At 41.7% G+C, this 16,338-nt stretch overlaps 1 protein-coding gene across 1 annotated transcript in view; it reads left to right on the top strand.

Annotated features, from left to right (window-relative positions):
• Positions 1-16,329, top strand: part of LOC148898522 (anoctamin-1-like) — a 94,068-nt gene extending 77,739 nt beyond the window's left edge. Inside the window, 3 exon segments of the mRNA XM_088995729.1 lie at positions 9,767-9,872; positions 15,415-15,596; positions 15,598-16,329. Of these exon segments, the coding sequence (XP_088851855.1) occupies positions 9,767-9,872; positions 15,415-15,596; positions 15,598-15,646 (337 nt within the window). The 3' untranslated portion in view covers positions 15,647-16,329.
• Positions 16,330-16,338: the final 9 nt, after the last annotated feature.

Below are 16,338 nucleotides of genomic sequence, written 5' to 3'. Positions count from 1 at the left end.
TGGCCGATAGTTGGAAGGAACTGCACCCTTTGAGGAATCCTTCATGATCAGGATTGTTCGCCCTTTGGTTAGTCATCCTGGGTGAGTCCCATCCATCAGCAACTGATTCATTTGTGCTGCTAGGCGCTCGTGGAGAGCTGTGAGTTTCTTTAGCCAGTAGGTGTGTGAACTGGTGCCGTCCAGTTTTTCATACCTGAGAGACTTTCTTGTATATCTGCCGCTGTGATGGTAACTGGGTTCTGTTCAGGGAGGTTGCTGTGCTCCTCTTTCAGAGTCACCAGCCATTGTGCACTGCTGTTATGTGCGATTTCCTTCTCCAATATGCCTTTCCAGTATCTTTCAGTTTCCAGCCTTGGAGGGTCTGCTCTGCTGTTAGAACCCTGCCACTGAGCGTACACTTTCGCAGGTTGTGTTGCGAACAGCCTGTTTATTCTTCTGGCCTCATTCTCTTTCGTGTACCTCTTTAGGCGACTGGACAAGGCCTGGAGCCTTTGTTTGGCCGTTTCGAGTGCTTCAGGTATGGTTATCTGCATGTACCTCTTGGGTATTGGCCTTTTATTCACACCTCTCTGGGTCTCCGTCAATTGACTCACATCTTTCCGAGCCGCCTTGATCTTAGCCTCCAACCGTCTTTTCTATGGTGGGTAATGAATCTCGTGGCTCTCATGGTTGCTCTTGTAGCCAAGCATGTCTAGGATCACTGATGCTGAGGTGTATATCAGCTCATTGGTTTCCGTCATCGTTCCGGTCGGGATCGTTCTCAGTGCTGCATTCACAGTTTCCATGAGACTTTCAGGTGGTACTTCACAGAGGCGTTGTAATCGGTTTCTTAGTTTCCCAGTTTTCATTCTTGCCATGATCTTATCTCTCAGTTGCTGCCTCGCTCAGCATTTCATTCATTGGGGCTGGCTTCCCAATCTCATCATTCATTGGGGCTTGCCTCCCAATCTCTGGTTGAACCTCTTCCTCTGATGTGGCAGCCTGGGGCCCTTCGCCTTGGAATTTGTGTTGTATCTCATCAATCTCAAATTGTGATAGCAACAGCAACAGGGATATTGGAACACTGAGCTACCAGTTGTTTCTTGGTCAACCGTGACTGTTGCTTTCGAAGTAACCATTCAGCCCCCATTCTCTGCATGTAACCCCTCTGACTAGGGTTGCTTGAGTAGTAGCATTCCAACAGAGCCATGTTATCGCATTTCGTCCATCTCGTCAGCTTTGTTCCAGTAGCCCATTTTTCATCAAGGTGCTCTGGTTCTCCAGCACCTGACGCAGACCTTGTTTGGCCGGGCGACGTCTGAGCCGGCATGTCATTCAATTTATTGTCTCTCATCATTGTATGAGGTAGGCATTAGCGTGAAGGGTCTTGCCCAAGGACCCACACTGGATGATGTTTTGTGGTCATTTTCTCTGGCCCAAGCGGGATTCGATCCCTCGTCTCCCGTATGCCAAACTGCTGCCTTAGCAGCTGATATATATATACAGTAAAGTCTCGTTATATCGATATTTTTTCGGACTCCCTTGAATATCGATATAACGAGACTTTACTGTGTATATATATATATACCATGATGTTTGCAGAAGACATTGTGATCTGTAGCGAGAACGGGGAACAGGGGGCGGAGAAACTAGAGATTTGGAGATATGCCCTGGAAAGGAGAGGAATCAGTCGCAGCAAGACGGAATATATGTGTGTGAATGAGAGGGATCCAAGTGCAAGAGTGATGCTCCAGGGAGAAGAGATAAAGAAGGTGGAGGATTTTCAGTACTTGGGGTCAACTGTCCAGAGCAGGGGTCGGGAACCTTTTTGACTAAGAGAGCCATAAAAGTAAAATATTTAGAAATGTTTTTCAGCGAGAGCCACACGCACGAGCGCGCGCACATACAAACGCTCGCGTGCGCGCACGCACACACACGCCACGGCCACTTTTCAACAAAATATCAGAATGTATTATATTATATATATATTTAAAATAACTTTGTGATAGTACTCACCGTTAACATGAATGGTTTTCCGTTCCTCGTGTTTGGTAAAAATCCAGGCAAACGATCAGAATGAAATTCAATTTGCCGGTCCAGAGGCGAAGTTACTGCTAGCTCGCCTGCACACGGCTCATAAGCTTCCACACTTGCTATCTGCAATCTACTTCTCGCAGAAGTATGTCGATGCTAACGTTAACACGGGGCTTTTTAAAATGTCACTGACATTGAACTGTTTCATCGATGGTATTGTTTCATTGCAAATTAGAATCAGAACATTTTCTCTCCTCTAATGCTCCGGTGCATTCAGGCTGAAGTGCACAAGTTGGGCTCATTTAAAGGGGCGTTTACCTGTTTCAACATGACGGCCACTATCATCCAATCAACATGGCGCTTTCGGCCATTCTAGGTCAGTGTCATCCAATCAAAATTGCGCTTTCCGCCAACTGCAGCCCCAACAGGAAATGAACGACGAAAGAAACAACAATATGTATTATAATATGTAATATTTATCGGTGAGCCATATGCAATCATCAAAAGAGCCATATATGGCTCGCGAGCCATAGGTTCCCGACCCCTGGTCCAGAGCAATGTAGAGTTTGGAAAAGAGGTGAAGAAGCGTGTCCCGGCAAGCTGTAGTGGCTGGAGAAAATTGTCAGGTGTGATGTGTGATAGAAGGGTTTCAGCTCGGATGAAAGGAAAAGTGTATAAAACAGTGGTGAGACCAGCCATGATGTTTGGACTGGAGACAGTGCCGCTGAAGAAAAGACAGGAAGCAGAGCTGGAGGTAGCAGAGCGGAAGATGTTGAGGTTTTCTTTGGGAGTGACCAGGTTGGATAGGATCAGGAATGAGGACATTAGAGGGACAACTCATATTAGAGGCTTTGGAGAGAAAGTCAGAGAGGCCAGACTGAGATGGTTTGGACATGTCCAGAGGACACAGAGTGACTATATCGGGAGAAGGATGCTGAGCCTTGAACTGCCAGGCAGGAGACCGAGGAAGACCAAAGAGGAGGTTTATGAATGTGGTCAAAGAGGACATGAAGGTAGCTGGTGTGAGAGAAGAGGATGCACAAACCCGGGATAGATGGAGGACATTGATTCGCTGTGGCGACCCCTGACGGGAAAAGCCGAAAGGAAAAGAAGAAGATATATATATATATATATATATATATATATATATATATATATATATATATATATATATATATATATATATATATATATATATATATATATATATATATATATATATATATCGATTCAAAATATGAACAGAGAAGTGACTTTACATTGAACGTATTTGACAAAGTGTTTCCAGAAGCGAGTAGTTTCGGGACAAGCCCAGAAGAGGTGAGTTGCAGTTTCAGGCTCAGCTTCACAAAATGTACATGATATATCCTGTAAGGACCGTATCTTATGTTTAACAGGATAGCAACGGTGCAAAAGTTTGTATGTTATTTCTCTTTGTTTGTTGGTGATGAAAAATTTATATGGGAGGGTCCAAACCTTTTCCCATGGAATATTTGGGACATACGTTCTCCAGTGATGAACAACGTAGGGAACCGTCACAAAAGATTTTTGAAACAAATGTCGAATTGCACGGTTCCGATTTCGAGCAATTGATGAGAAACAGAGTTTCCCCAGGGCAGTTTCTGTCACTGGAATTGGCGGTGGTCTGTCGGGAGTAGCGGAGTGACCCTTGAACAGGCTTATGATACCACTTGGGATGGCATCCATAACGATGGCAAAGTCCTTAGGGGTCACAGGGATTTGATGCGTATTGAGAAACTCAGCATAGTTCATTAAAACATTGTTTGTGTTAAAAAGTTGCTTTACATAAATGATACCCCAGTCAATCCATCTCGACAAAAACAGTGATTTGTTTTTGTACAAAATATGACAGTTATTCCAGATCATACATGAATGCGGAGAGAAAGAATGGTTATACATTAGGCACCAGGCTAATAAAACTTGTTTATGAAATTTTGATAGGTTAACAGGCAATTTTTCAACCTTATAATTACATTTCAGCAAGAAAGACAGACCACCAAGTCGGGAAAACATGGATTTTGGAATGAAATTCCAGATTGCATCAGGGCTACACAGATAATTACGCAGCCAGTTAATCTTAAACGTATAGTTTAGAGAAGTAAAGTCCAAAAAATCTAGGCCTCCCTCCTTTACCGTCCTGGATATGACTGAGTTTCTTATATAATGAGTTTTATTTTTCCATACAAAGTTATACATTATTTTGTCCATTGTCTTACATGTGCTTGGATCCACATTTAAAGCCATTGTAGGATATACAAACCGAGAGATTCCCTCACTTTTTGCTAGCAGTATTCTTCCGTTTAGTGATAGATCCCTTTGTAACCAGTGATTAAAGCGCTTCTTGGTTTTATCAATTATTGGATCGAGGTTCAAATGACAACGCTCTTCGTCGTCTTTGGCTATGACAACACCTAGGTACGTCACTTGATTTTTAACAGGTATGTTGTATAGCATAGATTCATTACATGATTTCACAGCTAACAACTCACATTTATTTATATTAAGCGAAAGACCTGACGCTTTGGAAAACTCTTTAACCAGAGCTATGGCCCTTGGAATTTGCTCAGGATTTTTCAGGAAGAGTGTGGTGTCATCTGCCACCTGGCTAATCACAACCTGCCTGCCCGCTACTTCAATCCCTTGGACCTCGCTTTCAGTGACCAACAGTGATAAAATTTGTGCTGAAAGTAAGAATAAATAGGGAGAAATGGGACAACCTTGACGGATGCCACGGGAGACGTTGAAGCGAGGGGACGTACCATATTTAAGCAGTATTGAGGAGTTGCAGTTGGTGTACAGTGTCTTAACAGCCTGAGTAAAGTAGTTTCCAAAACCAAACTTATTAAGTGATTGAAAAATAAAACGGTGTTCCAAAGTGTCAAAGGCTTTGTAAAAATCGAGAAATAAAATAAAACTATTGTGGTTAATAAGTTCCTGATAATCAAGAATATCCAATACAAGACGAACATTATTGGCAATGTGTCTTTTACTCAAGAAGCCTGACTGTGTTTCACTAATTATATGCGGTAAGGATTTTCTAATTCGGTTTGCAAGAATGGAGGCCAAAATTTTATAGTCTGTATTTAATAGGCAGATAGGGCGCCAGTTTTCAAGAGATGATGTGTCTTTTTTTGGTTTTGGAATGAGAGATATAAGACCTTGAGAGAGTGAACAGGGGAGGGAGCCTTTTGAGATGCTTTCAGAAAAAACATTGAGCAGGAAAGGAGCCAAAGGTTCAGAGAAGGTTTTATACAATTCTGAAGTAAGCCCGTCGTTTCCAGGAGATTTATTCATCTTGAGCTGCTTAATTGCATCCTGCACTTCAATTAGATTAATTGGTTGATCACATCGTTTTTTCTCATTAATGCTAATAGTTTTATTGGACGTAATGGACTCTAAAATTGACACTGGCTCTGCTTGCATATGGTTGGAAGTATATAGGTTACCATAGAATTTTGAGCAGAAAGAGGAGATTTTGTGGTAGTCTGAAACAATTTTGTTATCAATTTTTAATGTGTCAATGGTTTGCTTTTTAGATTTAGATTTTTCCAAGTTAAAAAAGTACGATGAGCATTTTTCCCCTTCTTCCAGCCAACGCCTCCTGGATCTGATGAATGCGCCCTCTGCTTTTCGTCTATATATATCATCAAGTTTATTTTGGTAGTCTGCTAACTTGGCGTGATCATCCTCAGATAGGGTTGCTGATTGACTGTATATATATATATATATATATATATATATATATATATATATATATCGATTCAAGATCCATTCAAACTATTGAATAGAGACTCGGTACTAAATGACTTGGAAACTACCTGATTCAAACTTTACAAGGGCGGGCAGGCGAGGCTCTGGGTCGCCGGCGTTCTCCCGGTTGCCCTCTCCCCGGCCTTATCCCACTCTTATCCCACCGACCCCGCGGCCGGCTGCAGCGCCGACGCGCCCGGCCCGTCACCTCGCCCAAAGCTGAACGAACTGCCTCAAAGAGGCGGCGGCTTCGGCCGTGAGCCTGACGCGGCGTTCTTGTCGTGGCGATCCCAGACGCTGATGCCCGACCAGCCTCGGTTCTCGTCCTGGCCGAGCCCCGGACGAAAGAAAATGTCAGGACACTGAAATGTACAACTGCATAAAAAACGTTTCATATAAACAACTGTACATAGTGCAAAGTATAAACATACAGTATAAAAATCATATTTGATATATGTAACTGTATTGAATCACCCTAAAGTGGCTCTGCTATTTCCAATGCATGAGTCCAGGATTTTTTTATTTTTTTTCACGTGTGTTTATCAAGAAGCCTGACAGCAGTCGGTAGGAATAAGTTGCAGCATCTCTCCTCCTAGCAGCGCGGGTGTAACAGGTTCTGGCTGAAGGAATGACATTTATGCTGCTAGGTGCTCATCGATGTTGATGTGAGAATCTTTAGCCAGTAGGTGTGGACCACATCTGGGCTTGTGCTGTCCAGTTTGTCATATCTGACACTCTTTTTTGTGTGTCTGCTACTGCTATGGTAACTGGGTTCTGCTGTGCACCAGCCATTGTGTTCTGCTGTTATGTGCAACCTCCTTTACCCGTATGCCTTTCCAGTATCTTTCAGTTTCCCGCCTTGAAGGGTCTGTTCTGCTATTAGAACCCTTCCACTGAGTGAACTTTCACAGGTTGTGCTGCGAACAGCCTGCTATTTCATTTGGCCTCATTCGTTCGTGTGCCTCTTTAGGCAACTGGACAACACCTGGAACCTTTCGATGAAAAGGTTTCTTCAGCCGTCATCTGTACTTCTTTAAAGGTGTCGGACGTTTCACTTCTTATCCAAGATGCTTCTTCAGCGAACTAAAGTCTTACTGGTAGTATCGGCCCTATGTATTTATCCCTACTGTCCAGACATGGCTGTACCGGACACTGCTATGATAGGTTGGGGGGAGCAGAGGACTACACCCTGCGGCTCCACTGATTGTTCCTATTGTCCTGACTAACGACTGGCCTGATTGTCCCACTTGCTCCGGTATCACCTTATCAGCATTACTAATCCTATTTTGCCTAAGCAGTTCTCCACCAATTTCTCCACTGTGAGACTAATAAAGGCATATCCAATCCAATCCAATCCAATCCAATCCAGTCTGTTGTACGAACGATCAAAATTGAACCTCACACCACCATATCGGTTTAGTGAAGGATTTAGCTGTTTTATGAAAATCACTTATTTTACTCCCCTTTCAATCCATCTATGTTCTTTTTAACCCAATTGTTGTCAAATGAGTGGTTGCTAGCTTTTAGGTGCATACGTACTGCTGATTGAGGCCCACTACTATTTCGCTAGTAGTTCGCTGAAGAAGCATCTTGAATAAGAAGCGAAACGTCCGACACCTTTAAAGAAGTACAGATGACGGCTGAAGAATCCTTTTCATTGATGGACCACTCCTGTACGACTGAGAGCTTACACAGACCTTTGTTTGGCAGTTTCGAGTGCTTGAGATATGGTTATCTGGATGTACCTCTTGGGTATTAGCCTTTTATTCACACCTCTCTGGGCCTCCGTCAATTGACTCACATCTTTCTGAGCCACCTTGATCTTAGCCTCCAAACCGTCTAATGGGTTTATCTTGATCGTTCGTCCCTGGTTCATTCCTTCGAAGGGCGTTGATGGCAGAGGATGGTTCAATCAGCAAGAAGCCAGGTGATGGACAGAAAGTTAGTTTAATCTTGAAGACAGCGGAGACATCGCGGTGTCGGCTGAGAGGAAGCATGAAGGGAGAGAGAGAGAGAGAGAGAGAGAGAGAAAATGGACTGGGAGAGTGTGAGACGCAATAGGATGTGACGTAATGGTGTGCGACATCATGTAAAGGAAGGTAGGATATGACGTATTAGCTAGTCCGAAACGTAAACAAAGATTAGAAAGCGATGTTTAAGGATGTTCGTATAGCGAATTACCCCAACACAGTCTTTTCCGTGGAGGGTAACATATCTCATGGCTCCCATGGTTGCTTTTGTAGCCAAGCACCTCGAGGATCACGGATGCTAAAGTGCATATCAGCTCATTGGTTTCCATGATCTTTATAGTAGGTGGAGCAGCTGGAGCTCTGGTGCAGCCGTCACAACCTGGAGCTGAACACGCTCAAGACGGTAGAGATGATCGTAGACTTCAGGAAACATCCATCACCACAGCTACCCCTCACACTATCCAACTGCCTCGTGTCAACCATTGAGACCTTCAAGTTCCTGGGAATCACATTCTCCCAGGACATGAAGTGGGAGGTCAACACCAACTCTATCCTGAAAAAGGCCCAACAGAGAACGTACTTCCTGAGGCTGCTAAAGAAGCATGGCCTGCCACAGGAAGAGCTGCAACATTTCTACACGGCTGTCATCGAATCCATCCTGTGTTATTCCATCACCGTTTGGTTGAAGCCATTAACTCTTTGAACAGTAGCCCAAATGGAACTGTATAATGCCTCTTTGCAATTTTTTGATGATGATACTAGTGCAGCGTGTTAGACCGGAAACAAATTCCTTGTGTGTTCTACATACTTGGCAATAAAGATGATTCTGATTCTGATTCTGATATGAAAGATACCTTTCTAGCTGCTGCTGCTCCATACCGGAATGGAAGAGGACTAAATGATTATCATATCAGGTGACAGACCACACAAGAATATTGAATGCTATTTTTTTTCCAGGCATACCTGACAATATCTCACACACAACAGTTTGCCGTTTCACAGGGTTTGAAAAACACTCGTCTAAATTTATACTGTCATGTGAATACTTTTCTGAATCAGACGTCTTCCGAGCAGACCACCAATTGGGTAGGAAAAGATTAAAGGACAACCGACGTCTCCGGACAAGTTGTGTTCATAATTTGTAAAATGGTTTCAAATGACTTCTACTGAGCATATTTTACAAAGATTCCACCGCATATAGCTATGTTTTACCTTTTAAGACTCGCGCTGAATATTCAGGAAGTCTTGTTTTTGAGTTGGTGACGAGTCCGTACGTGACATCACTGAAGGAACGCCCCTAACCGAAAAAAAAAGACACATTATAGCAGTCCTTCCATCACGTCAATGTGTTTTGCTGTACTTGTTTGGTCTGAAAACCTCGTGTTGCACCAAAAAGCCGCCAGAAGAGGGCGACCAAGCTCCATGGAAGGAATTTATCAGCCTGTGGAAACGGGCTGATTAATTCCTCACTGGAGCTTTGACGCCATTTTCTGCCTCTTTTTGGGTGATACATTTCCCCCCAATGTTGCCTCAAAATGTCACATAATAAATTCTTTAATCGATTGCAAACATGTATGCCTTCCTCTTCAGAACTATTTGAATAATATTCATAACTGGATGTGTAATAAGAAAGCATAGTCTCCGAATCTGAAGCTATTGTCTTGAGTCTCCAGCAATGCAAGAAATGCAAGGCGTCGTGGCGTGATGTCACAAACTGGAGGCGGAACTTTCTGAAAATGCCCAATTCGCAGCTCAATTATTTGCAGATTTTGGACACTTTAAGTCATTTTTATTGGTGTTTTGCATTTGAATAAAAATATCATACTGCGTGTTTCTGACATCAGAAAAACATTTTACAGCATGTAAAATACAAATGCTATAAAATGTTTTTCTGATGTCAGTTAGGAAACAAAAAAGTGATATCGGTTGTCCTTTAATGGTCAAGCATTAAAAATATAAAAATACAGTACATTCTGTTTATTTATTTTTTATTCCTGTTGTTTTTTATATAGATACAAGGACTACAGGGAACCACCTTGGTCAACAACTCCATATGAGATTTCAAAGGAATTCTGGGCAGTACTGGCTATTCGGCTCGCCTTTGTCATAATTTTTCAGGTAATGTGTCTATTTATGTGGATATTTACAATCACCTTACATGTACGTTGTGCTGTAATGGGAGGTTTTTTTTGTCACTCTGAGGTCGAACTTTGAGGGCAACGAGTGGTTGGTCGGAGAAGGTTGTTCTACAATAGGGTCTGACATAGATCCAAGTAATTCCAGTTTTCTAGTTTCAGGATACAGTTTTCCCCTTATCACACTTTCAGTAGTTTTGACTGCCATTTATCCTCCGATCAATGTGGGATTGCCAGTCCAAGATAAGATAAGATAAGATAAGACTTTAATAGTACCACAATGGACAAATTTGCAATCTATAGCAGCAAAATTGAAGGCACGGGGAGTTGAAAAGAAAAACAAAATATTGCATGCACAAAAATGATTCAGAAGACTCACCTGTAAAACTACATAAAAATGTTACAGAAAAAGAAAAAATGTAGATAGTGTCAAAAAAAGTATTGCATGTACAGGTTTGTCAGAAGACTGAACTGTACAACTGGACAAAAATGTTTTGGAGGGCACAAACTTTCTTGGGGATTGATTTTGCAGAAAGATGGACCATGTACCAAAATTGCAAATTTTAAGTAAGGATTGGAGCCATAGGTCTGTGTAAGCTCTTAGTCGTACAGGAGTGGTCCATCGATGAAAAGGTTTCTTCAGCCATCATCTGTACAAATTTGAAGGTGTCGGACGTTTCGCTTCTTATCAAGATCCTTCTTCAGCGAACTAAAGTCTTACTGGTAGTATCGGCCCGATATATATCCCTAACTCCCCCTGTTGAGCCATGAGAAGTTTCATTTCGCCGATTGGAAACATATTTTCTTGGAAAACACGATTCATGTTTGACATTGCACAGATGATCAATTTGCATAGCACCACTCGTCAATCACTATTCTTGAATTTCAAGGTGAATGTTTGCATGTCTCTAAACACCTGCTGGGACCTCTCCTGCTGATGTGGCTATCCCCCCTGGTTCCACTGGATTATGTGGAGTCTGGAGAAAACATTTTGGCAATCTGTGAAAATGGTTGTCATACTGGCCTTTTGTCATCCATGTGCAATGCAAGGACGTCTGTCACTTTCTCCGTCGGACCATCACACACACCTGCTCAGGACGTCCAACAGGCTCCCCCTGTTGAGGATGTGTCTTCCCCATCAGTCACTACTGGCACGTGGTGCCAGTCGTGAAGAAGCTGGTCTGCGTCTTCAAGATGACAGACAAGAACACTTAATGATCCGATATAAGCTCCATGTAACATAGAAGCATTTGTTGAATAGTGTTCATTGATGCGTAGATAGCCAAAAACGGCAGGGAACTCCCAGCCGTGTTGCAGTTTACCGATCTTTGTGACGGCTTGCAAGGTGGTGATGGCGGTTGTGGATCCCAAAAAGCAGGCAGGAGAGACAGCAGGTTGTATTTGAGAAATTATCTTAAAATAAAGTCAACAGGAACAAAATCTAAAACGTTAAAATCATTTGAACAGAAAAATACAAAGTATCAAAAGAAAAACCAAGAGTAAATGTCTGCCAAGATGAAACAAACACATGCACAGCATACAGCGCATACACAATGCACAATGCATACAAAATACAAAACATACAATGACCCGACAATGAATGGTCGTGCCGGGAGTCCTTTTGACTGCCACTGCTTGTAACGACCAGCACCTGCGAGGCTGCAGGCAGGGCTGACAGCGCTACCCGTCGTTCGCCAATCCGAACGTGGCAGGCTGCCACTGATCGGGATGACCAGCACCTGTGCAAGTGCAGGCGGGGCCAACAGCGCCACCCGTTGGTCGCCAACCAGATCATGACAATCTTAAACTCGCGAAAATCTAATTAAAGTCCAATCTATCTGTTGAGTGGCCTGGACGTCCATCTGTGTTGGTACAAATCAGTTTCGTCTTTGGCCAACCCGGTGGATGTGGAGCTCAGGGGTTCTCCTGCTCTGCAGAACCCCCCTTTCTAGATTCTCAAAGAAGCTGGTTAGTGCGGAACCCTTACACAATCTAATTTATAATTCCACTTGAATCATTGACCGACTCAGGTGCCGATTTTACCTTCCCTCCAATTTCGTAATTTCCGACTTGAATGTCGATAAATCCCTCTAATATGTGCACTGCATTTAAAGAATAATAATCATAACAATATAAATAATCACAATAAGTTACACCCCCTTTAAAGGACAACGACATCTCCCGACAAGTTGTGTCCATAATTTGTAAAATCGCTTCAAATGACATCTATTCAGCGTATTTTAATAAGATTCCACCGCATATAGCTATTTTACGTTTTAACAATCGCGCTGAATATTCAGGAAGTCATGTTTTTAAGTTGGTGACGATTCCTGACGTGACATCACGTCACGAACGCCCCTGACCAAGAAAGCGACACTTTGTTTGGTCTGAAAACTTCGTGTTGATCCATGTGGATGGCGAAATTAGAAGGAAAACACAAAGAATAACGCAATGGTGAATCGTTGTGTGTTGCCCCAAGACTACTATTTGATACAAGTTGACATACATTCCCAGCAGACAAATCACCCCATTTCCAACGGAGCTTGGGCGCCATCTTGTGCATTTTCCAGGATGCTACATTGGAGTCCTTACGGCTCAATTGATACGGAAGTACTTCTTTAATCGATGGCAAACATGTATGCTTTCCTCTTCAGAACTATTTGAATCGTATTCACAACTGGATGAGTAACAAGAAAGCATCTTCTCCGAATCTGAAACCATTGTTTTGATTCTGGAGCAAGGCAAGACGTCTTGGCATGACGTCACGAACAAGGAGGCGGGACCTTCTGAAACTGAAACTTTCTCAAATCATTTTAAAGTAGTTTTGGGACACTTTAAGTATTTTTTATTGTTTTTAATTTGACTAAAAATATCAGCCTGCGTGTTTTGGGTATTTTAGATGCTATAAAACATTTTTCTGATGTCAGTTAGGAAACAAATAATTGTGTCGGTTGTCCTTTAAGGGATGAGCAGAATATATAAAATTATATTTTTCTGAGGAAGGCTTTTATGTTTGTGTAGAGGTCGTAAAAAAGACACATTTTTGCATAAATATAGTAAACGTCTGAAGATGGGGGACACTGATTCGCCGTGGCGACCCCATGAAGGGAAAAGCCAAAAGGAAAAGAAGAAGCTCATTGAAGACTACACTGTGAATGCAGAATATGCTATCCCGAAGAATTATTTCTGAAATTTCATAAACCTTACTTCAATGTTCAATGTAAGTGGAGTCAACTAATAGTCACTTGTGGTACATACATTAGTTTTGAAGGAAGTTATGCCATATTCTCGTTCGCATGAATACAGTATCTTCACTTATATGTTTATTGAGTAGCTTCTTCTTCATATGTTTAGCTTTTTTTTTGGGTTGCTTACTTCTTTGTGGAGTCAACTGCACAATGCAGTGTTCGAGATTTGCTGCATGAATTTGATCTCTCGGTCCTTTAAAGGACAACCGACATCACTTTTTTGTTTCTTAACTGACATCGGAAAAACGTTTTATAGCATGTAAAATACCCAAAACATGCAGTATGATATTTTTATTCAAATGCAAAACACCAATAAAAATGACTTAAAGTGTCCAAAATCTGCAAAAAAATTGAGCTGTGTATTGGGCATTTTCAGAAAGTCCCGCCGCCAATTTGGGACGTCATGCCAATACGTCTTGCATTGCTGGAGAATCAAAAACAATGGCTTCGGATTCGGAGAATATGCTTTCTTGTTACACATCGAGTTATGAATATGATTCAAATAGTTTTGAAGAGGAAAGCATACATGTTTGCAATCGATTAAAGAATTTATTCCGTGCCATTTTGAGGCAACATTGGGAGGAAATGTATCACCCAAAAAGAGGTAGAAAATGGCGTCCAAGCTCCATTGATAATCAGCCCTTTTCCACATTCTGCCGGCTTTTTGGTGCAACACGAGGTTTTCAGACCAAACAAGTACAGAAAACTACATTGACGTGATGGAAGGACTGCTACAATGTGTCTTTTTTTCGGTCAGGGCGATAGTGACGTCACGTACGGACTCGTCACCAACTCAAAAACAAGACTACCTGAATATTCAGCGCGAGTGTTAAAACGTAAAATAGCTATATGCGGTGGAATCTTCTTAAAATACGCTCAGTAGAAGTCATTTGAAGCCATTTTACAAATTATGGACACAACTTGTCCGGAGACGTCGGTTGTCCTTTATTTGTAACTGTAACCTACTTTTGAACCGACAAATGTCACCACAGTTCGCGAAAGACAGCCAGAAGATATCTCAACATGGCTATTCTTAGAAGCACTCGTTAACATTACCGCGTGTCTAACATGTTGAATATTTTTCGTTTGATCAAGCACGTTTGCATCAGAATTTGTCACTGGCTTCTCTGCCGTTCACATTCTTTGTGAAAAGGGGCCATCGAGCAGCCCATTACCAGCAAAAAGAATCAGCAAGGCACTGACTGAGTACAAGACCAGCGAGGGTTAGAAAAGAGAATTGCAGCTGTCAAAAGGAAAAAAATAAATAAATCAGATGACACAATTAAATACTTGGTGCAATTAAGGATAATTTAACTCCGTGATGGTTGAATGAGAAATATTCCGACAGCGTTTTGAATGTGTATAGACTAAAAATGTGCAAATAAAATTTGTTGCACATTTGAGGAAATGGCAAAAACGATACTTTTGGAATTTTTTTTTTGAGAATTTATTTAGTCTCCCCAATGTATTGCTCAAATTTTCATTCTTAATGTAATGAATAAACGACATGACTTTGTTTTTCATTTGGCAGCCTATCTTTTGGATGCACTAATTTTTGCCTGAAAGTGTTTATCGGTTTGAAATAAGTAGGAATTTTGTGTTGGACTCTTTGTAATTTTTCAGAAAGTCCTGCAATGTAAGGTACTGCTACTCCTCTCCTTTTTGTATCTTCAGAATTATTGGGTTTCATTCCCTATTCTTTCTCTCTTGCTGAACGACCACTGAGGGTACCCACAGTTTGTTAGCGCTCTCGGTTTTGTCCCCGGGAAGGATGTGAGGGCCTGTTTCTCCATCTCGGCTGAAGAAACCTTTTCTTTGATGGACCACTCCTGTACGACTGAGAGCTTACACAGACATACAATACTTCATTTTGCTTTTTCTTTTCGACACTACCCCAATCCTTTCAATTTTGTTACTGTAGATTGCAAATGTCCCCATTCTAGGACTATTAAAGGCTTTCTGACATAATGCACAACTCCCATTTACTGCTCAATAATCTAATTGTAACATACAGTCGTTCCATATTTTGATACATTTTTATGCATTTCAAAACATGTAGGTCTGAATTTTGGAAGTTTTTCTAACAGATGAGGACATTAACATGGAAAACGTGCCTCTACTAATTTTCTAATTCAGCAAATTCTTCCAGAAATAATTAATTTTGTAAGTAGGTGTCCCACTGTGTTATAACCCTTTTGATACTGGTTCTGGAACATTTTCAAAACTTTGCAGTACTCAATCCAAATGCCAAATGTCTGGGTATCTCTTTGTTTTCAGAATGTTGTCATGTTGATGAATGACCTTGTGGACTGGCTCATCCCAGATATCCCAAAAGACATCAGCCTCCAGATCCACAAGGAGAAGATCTTATTGGTTGATCTATTCATGAAAGAAGAGCAAGGGAAGAGCATCAATCTTGAGAACAGTACCTCTGAAATGAACAAGTGCAGCATGAACAACAGCACAGTCGTATATGGACTCCCAAATTCACACCTATCAACACATCTAGATGTGGAATAAGTTGCCTCTAAGGCCTTGAACACACAAAAATCTAACCAGGCATTTTTTAAATCTGGATTTTGGCCATTTGTGACCAAGGACCTCAAATGACTTAGAGTCTATAATTATAGAAGGTTGTCCGATAAGATTATCCCTCCGTTGGAGGCACGTCCAACGTGTATCCGTCCTGATAGTAGGGTCTAAAATGAGTTGGGCAGGCCATCTTGAATAATAAACCTTTTCAATAATTTAACTGTGACGTGAATCCAGCGTAGCTAATCAAAACAAGCACATTGGTCGGTGAACACAGAAGCCACAATTTAAAAAAAATCTACCCCATGTAGGTTTTTTTGTTGTTGTCGGAGTAGTAGTAGTCTTAGTTCCCGTAGTGGTAGGAGTTCTTCCAAGTGCTAAGAAGTATTTTTCTCAGCAAGTCTTTTCTTTAAAAAGCTTCCGGTCTCTTTTCAAAAAAAAAACAAACAAAAAAAACTAACTTTTGTAACAATAGCACAAATAAGTGAAGCAAGGCACAAACATTTGGCCATAGAGGCAGATGCGCAGGGTGCCGGTGATTTCAGTGGTGCCAAAACTATATTTTTTTGAGGGGGTGGGGGCTGTGAATCAACCAACCAACCAATCAACCAACCAATCAATCAACCAATCAATCAATCTGCCTGTCTATCTGTTCATCCGTCCATCACA

Source organism: Hippocampus bargibanti, linkage group LG05 (genome assembly GCF_051943395.1).
Source record: "Hippocampus bargibanti isolate YZ-2025 linkage group LG05, ASM5194339v1, whole genome shotgun sequence".
In the NCBI taxonomy this organism is placed as follows: domain Eukaryota; kingdom Metazoa; phylum Chordata; class Actinopteri; order Syngnathiformes; family Syngnathidae; genus Hippocampus; species Hippocampus bargibanti.
The sequence above is the reverse complement of the archived record's forward strand: the minus strand, read 5'-3'. Positions and strand labels throughout refer to the sequence as shown.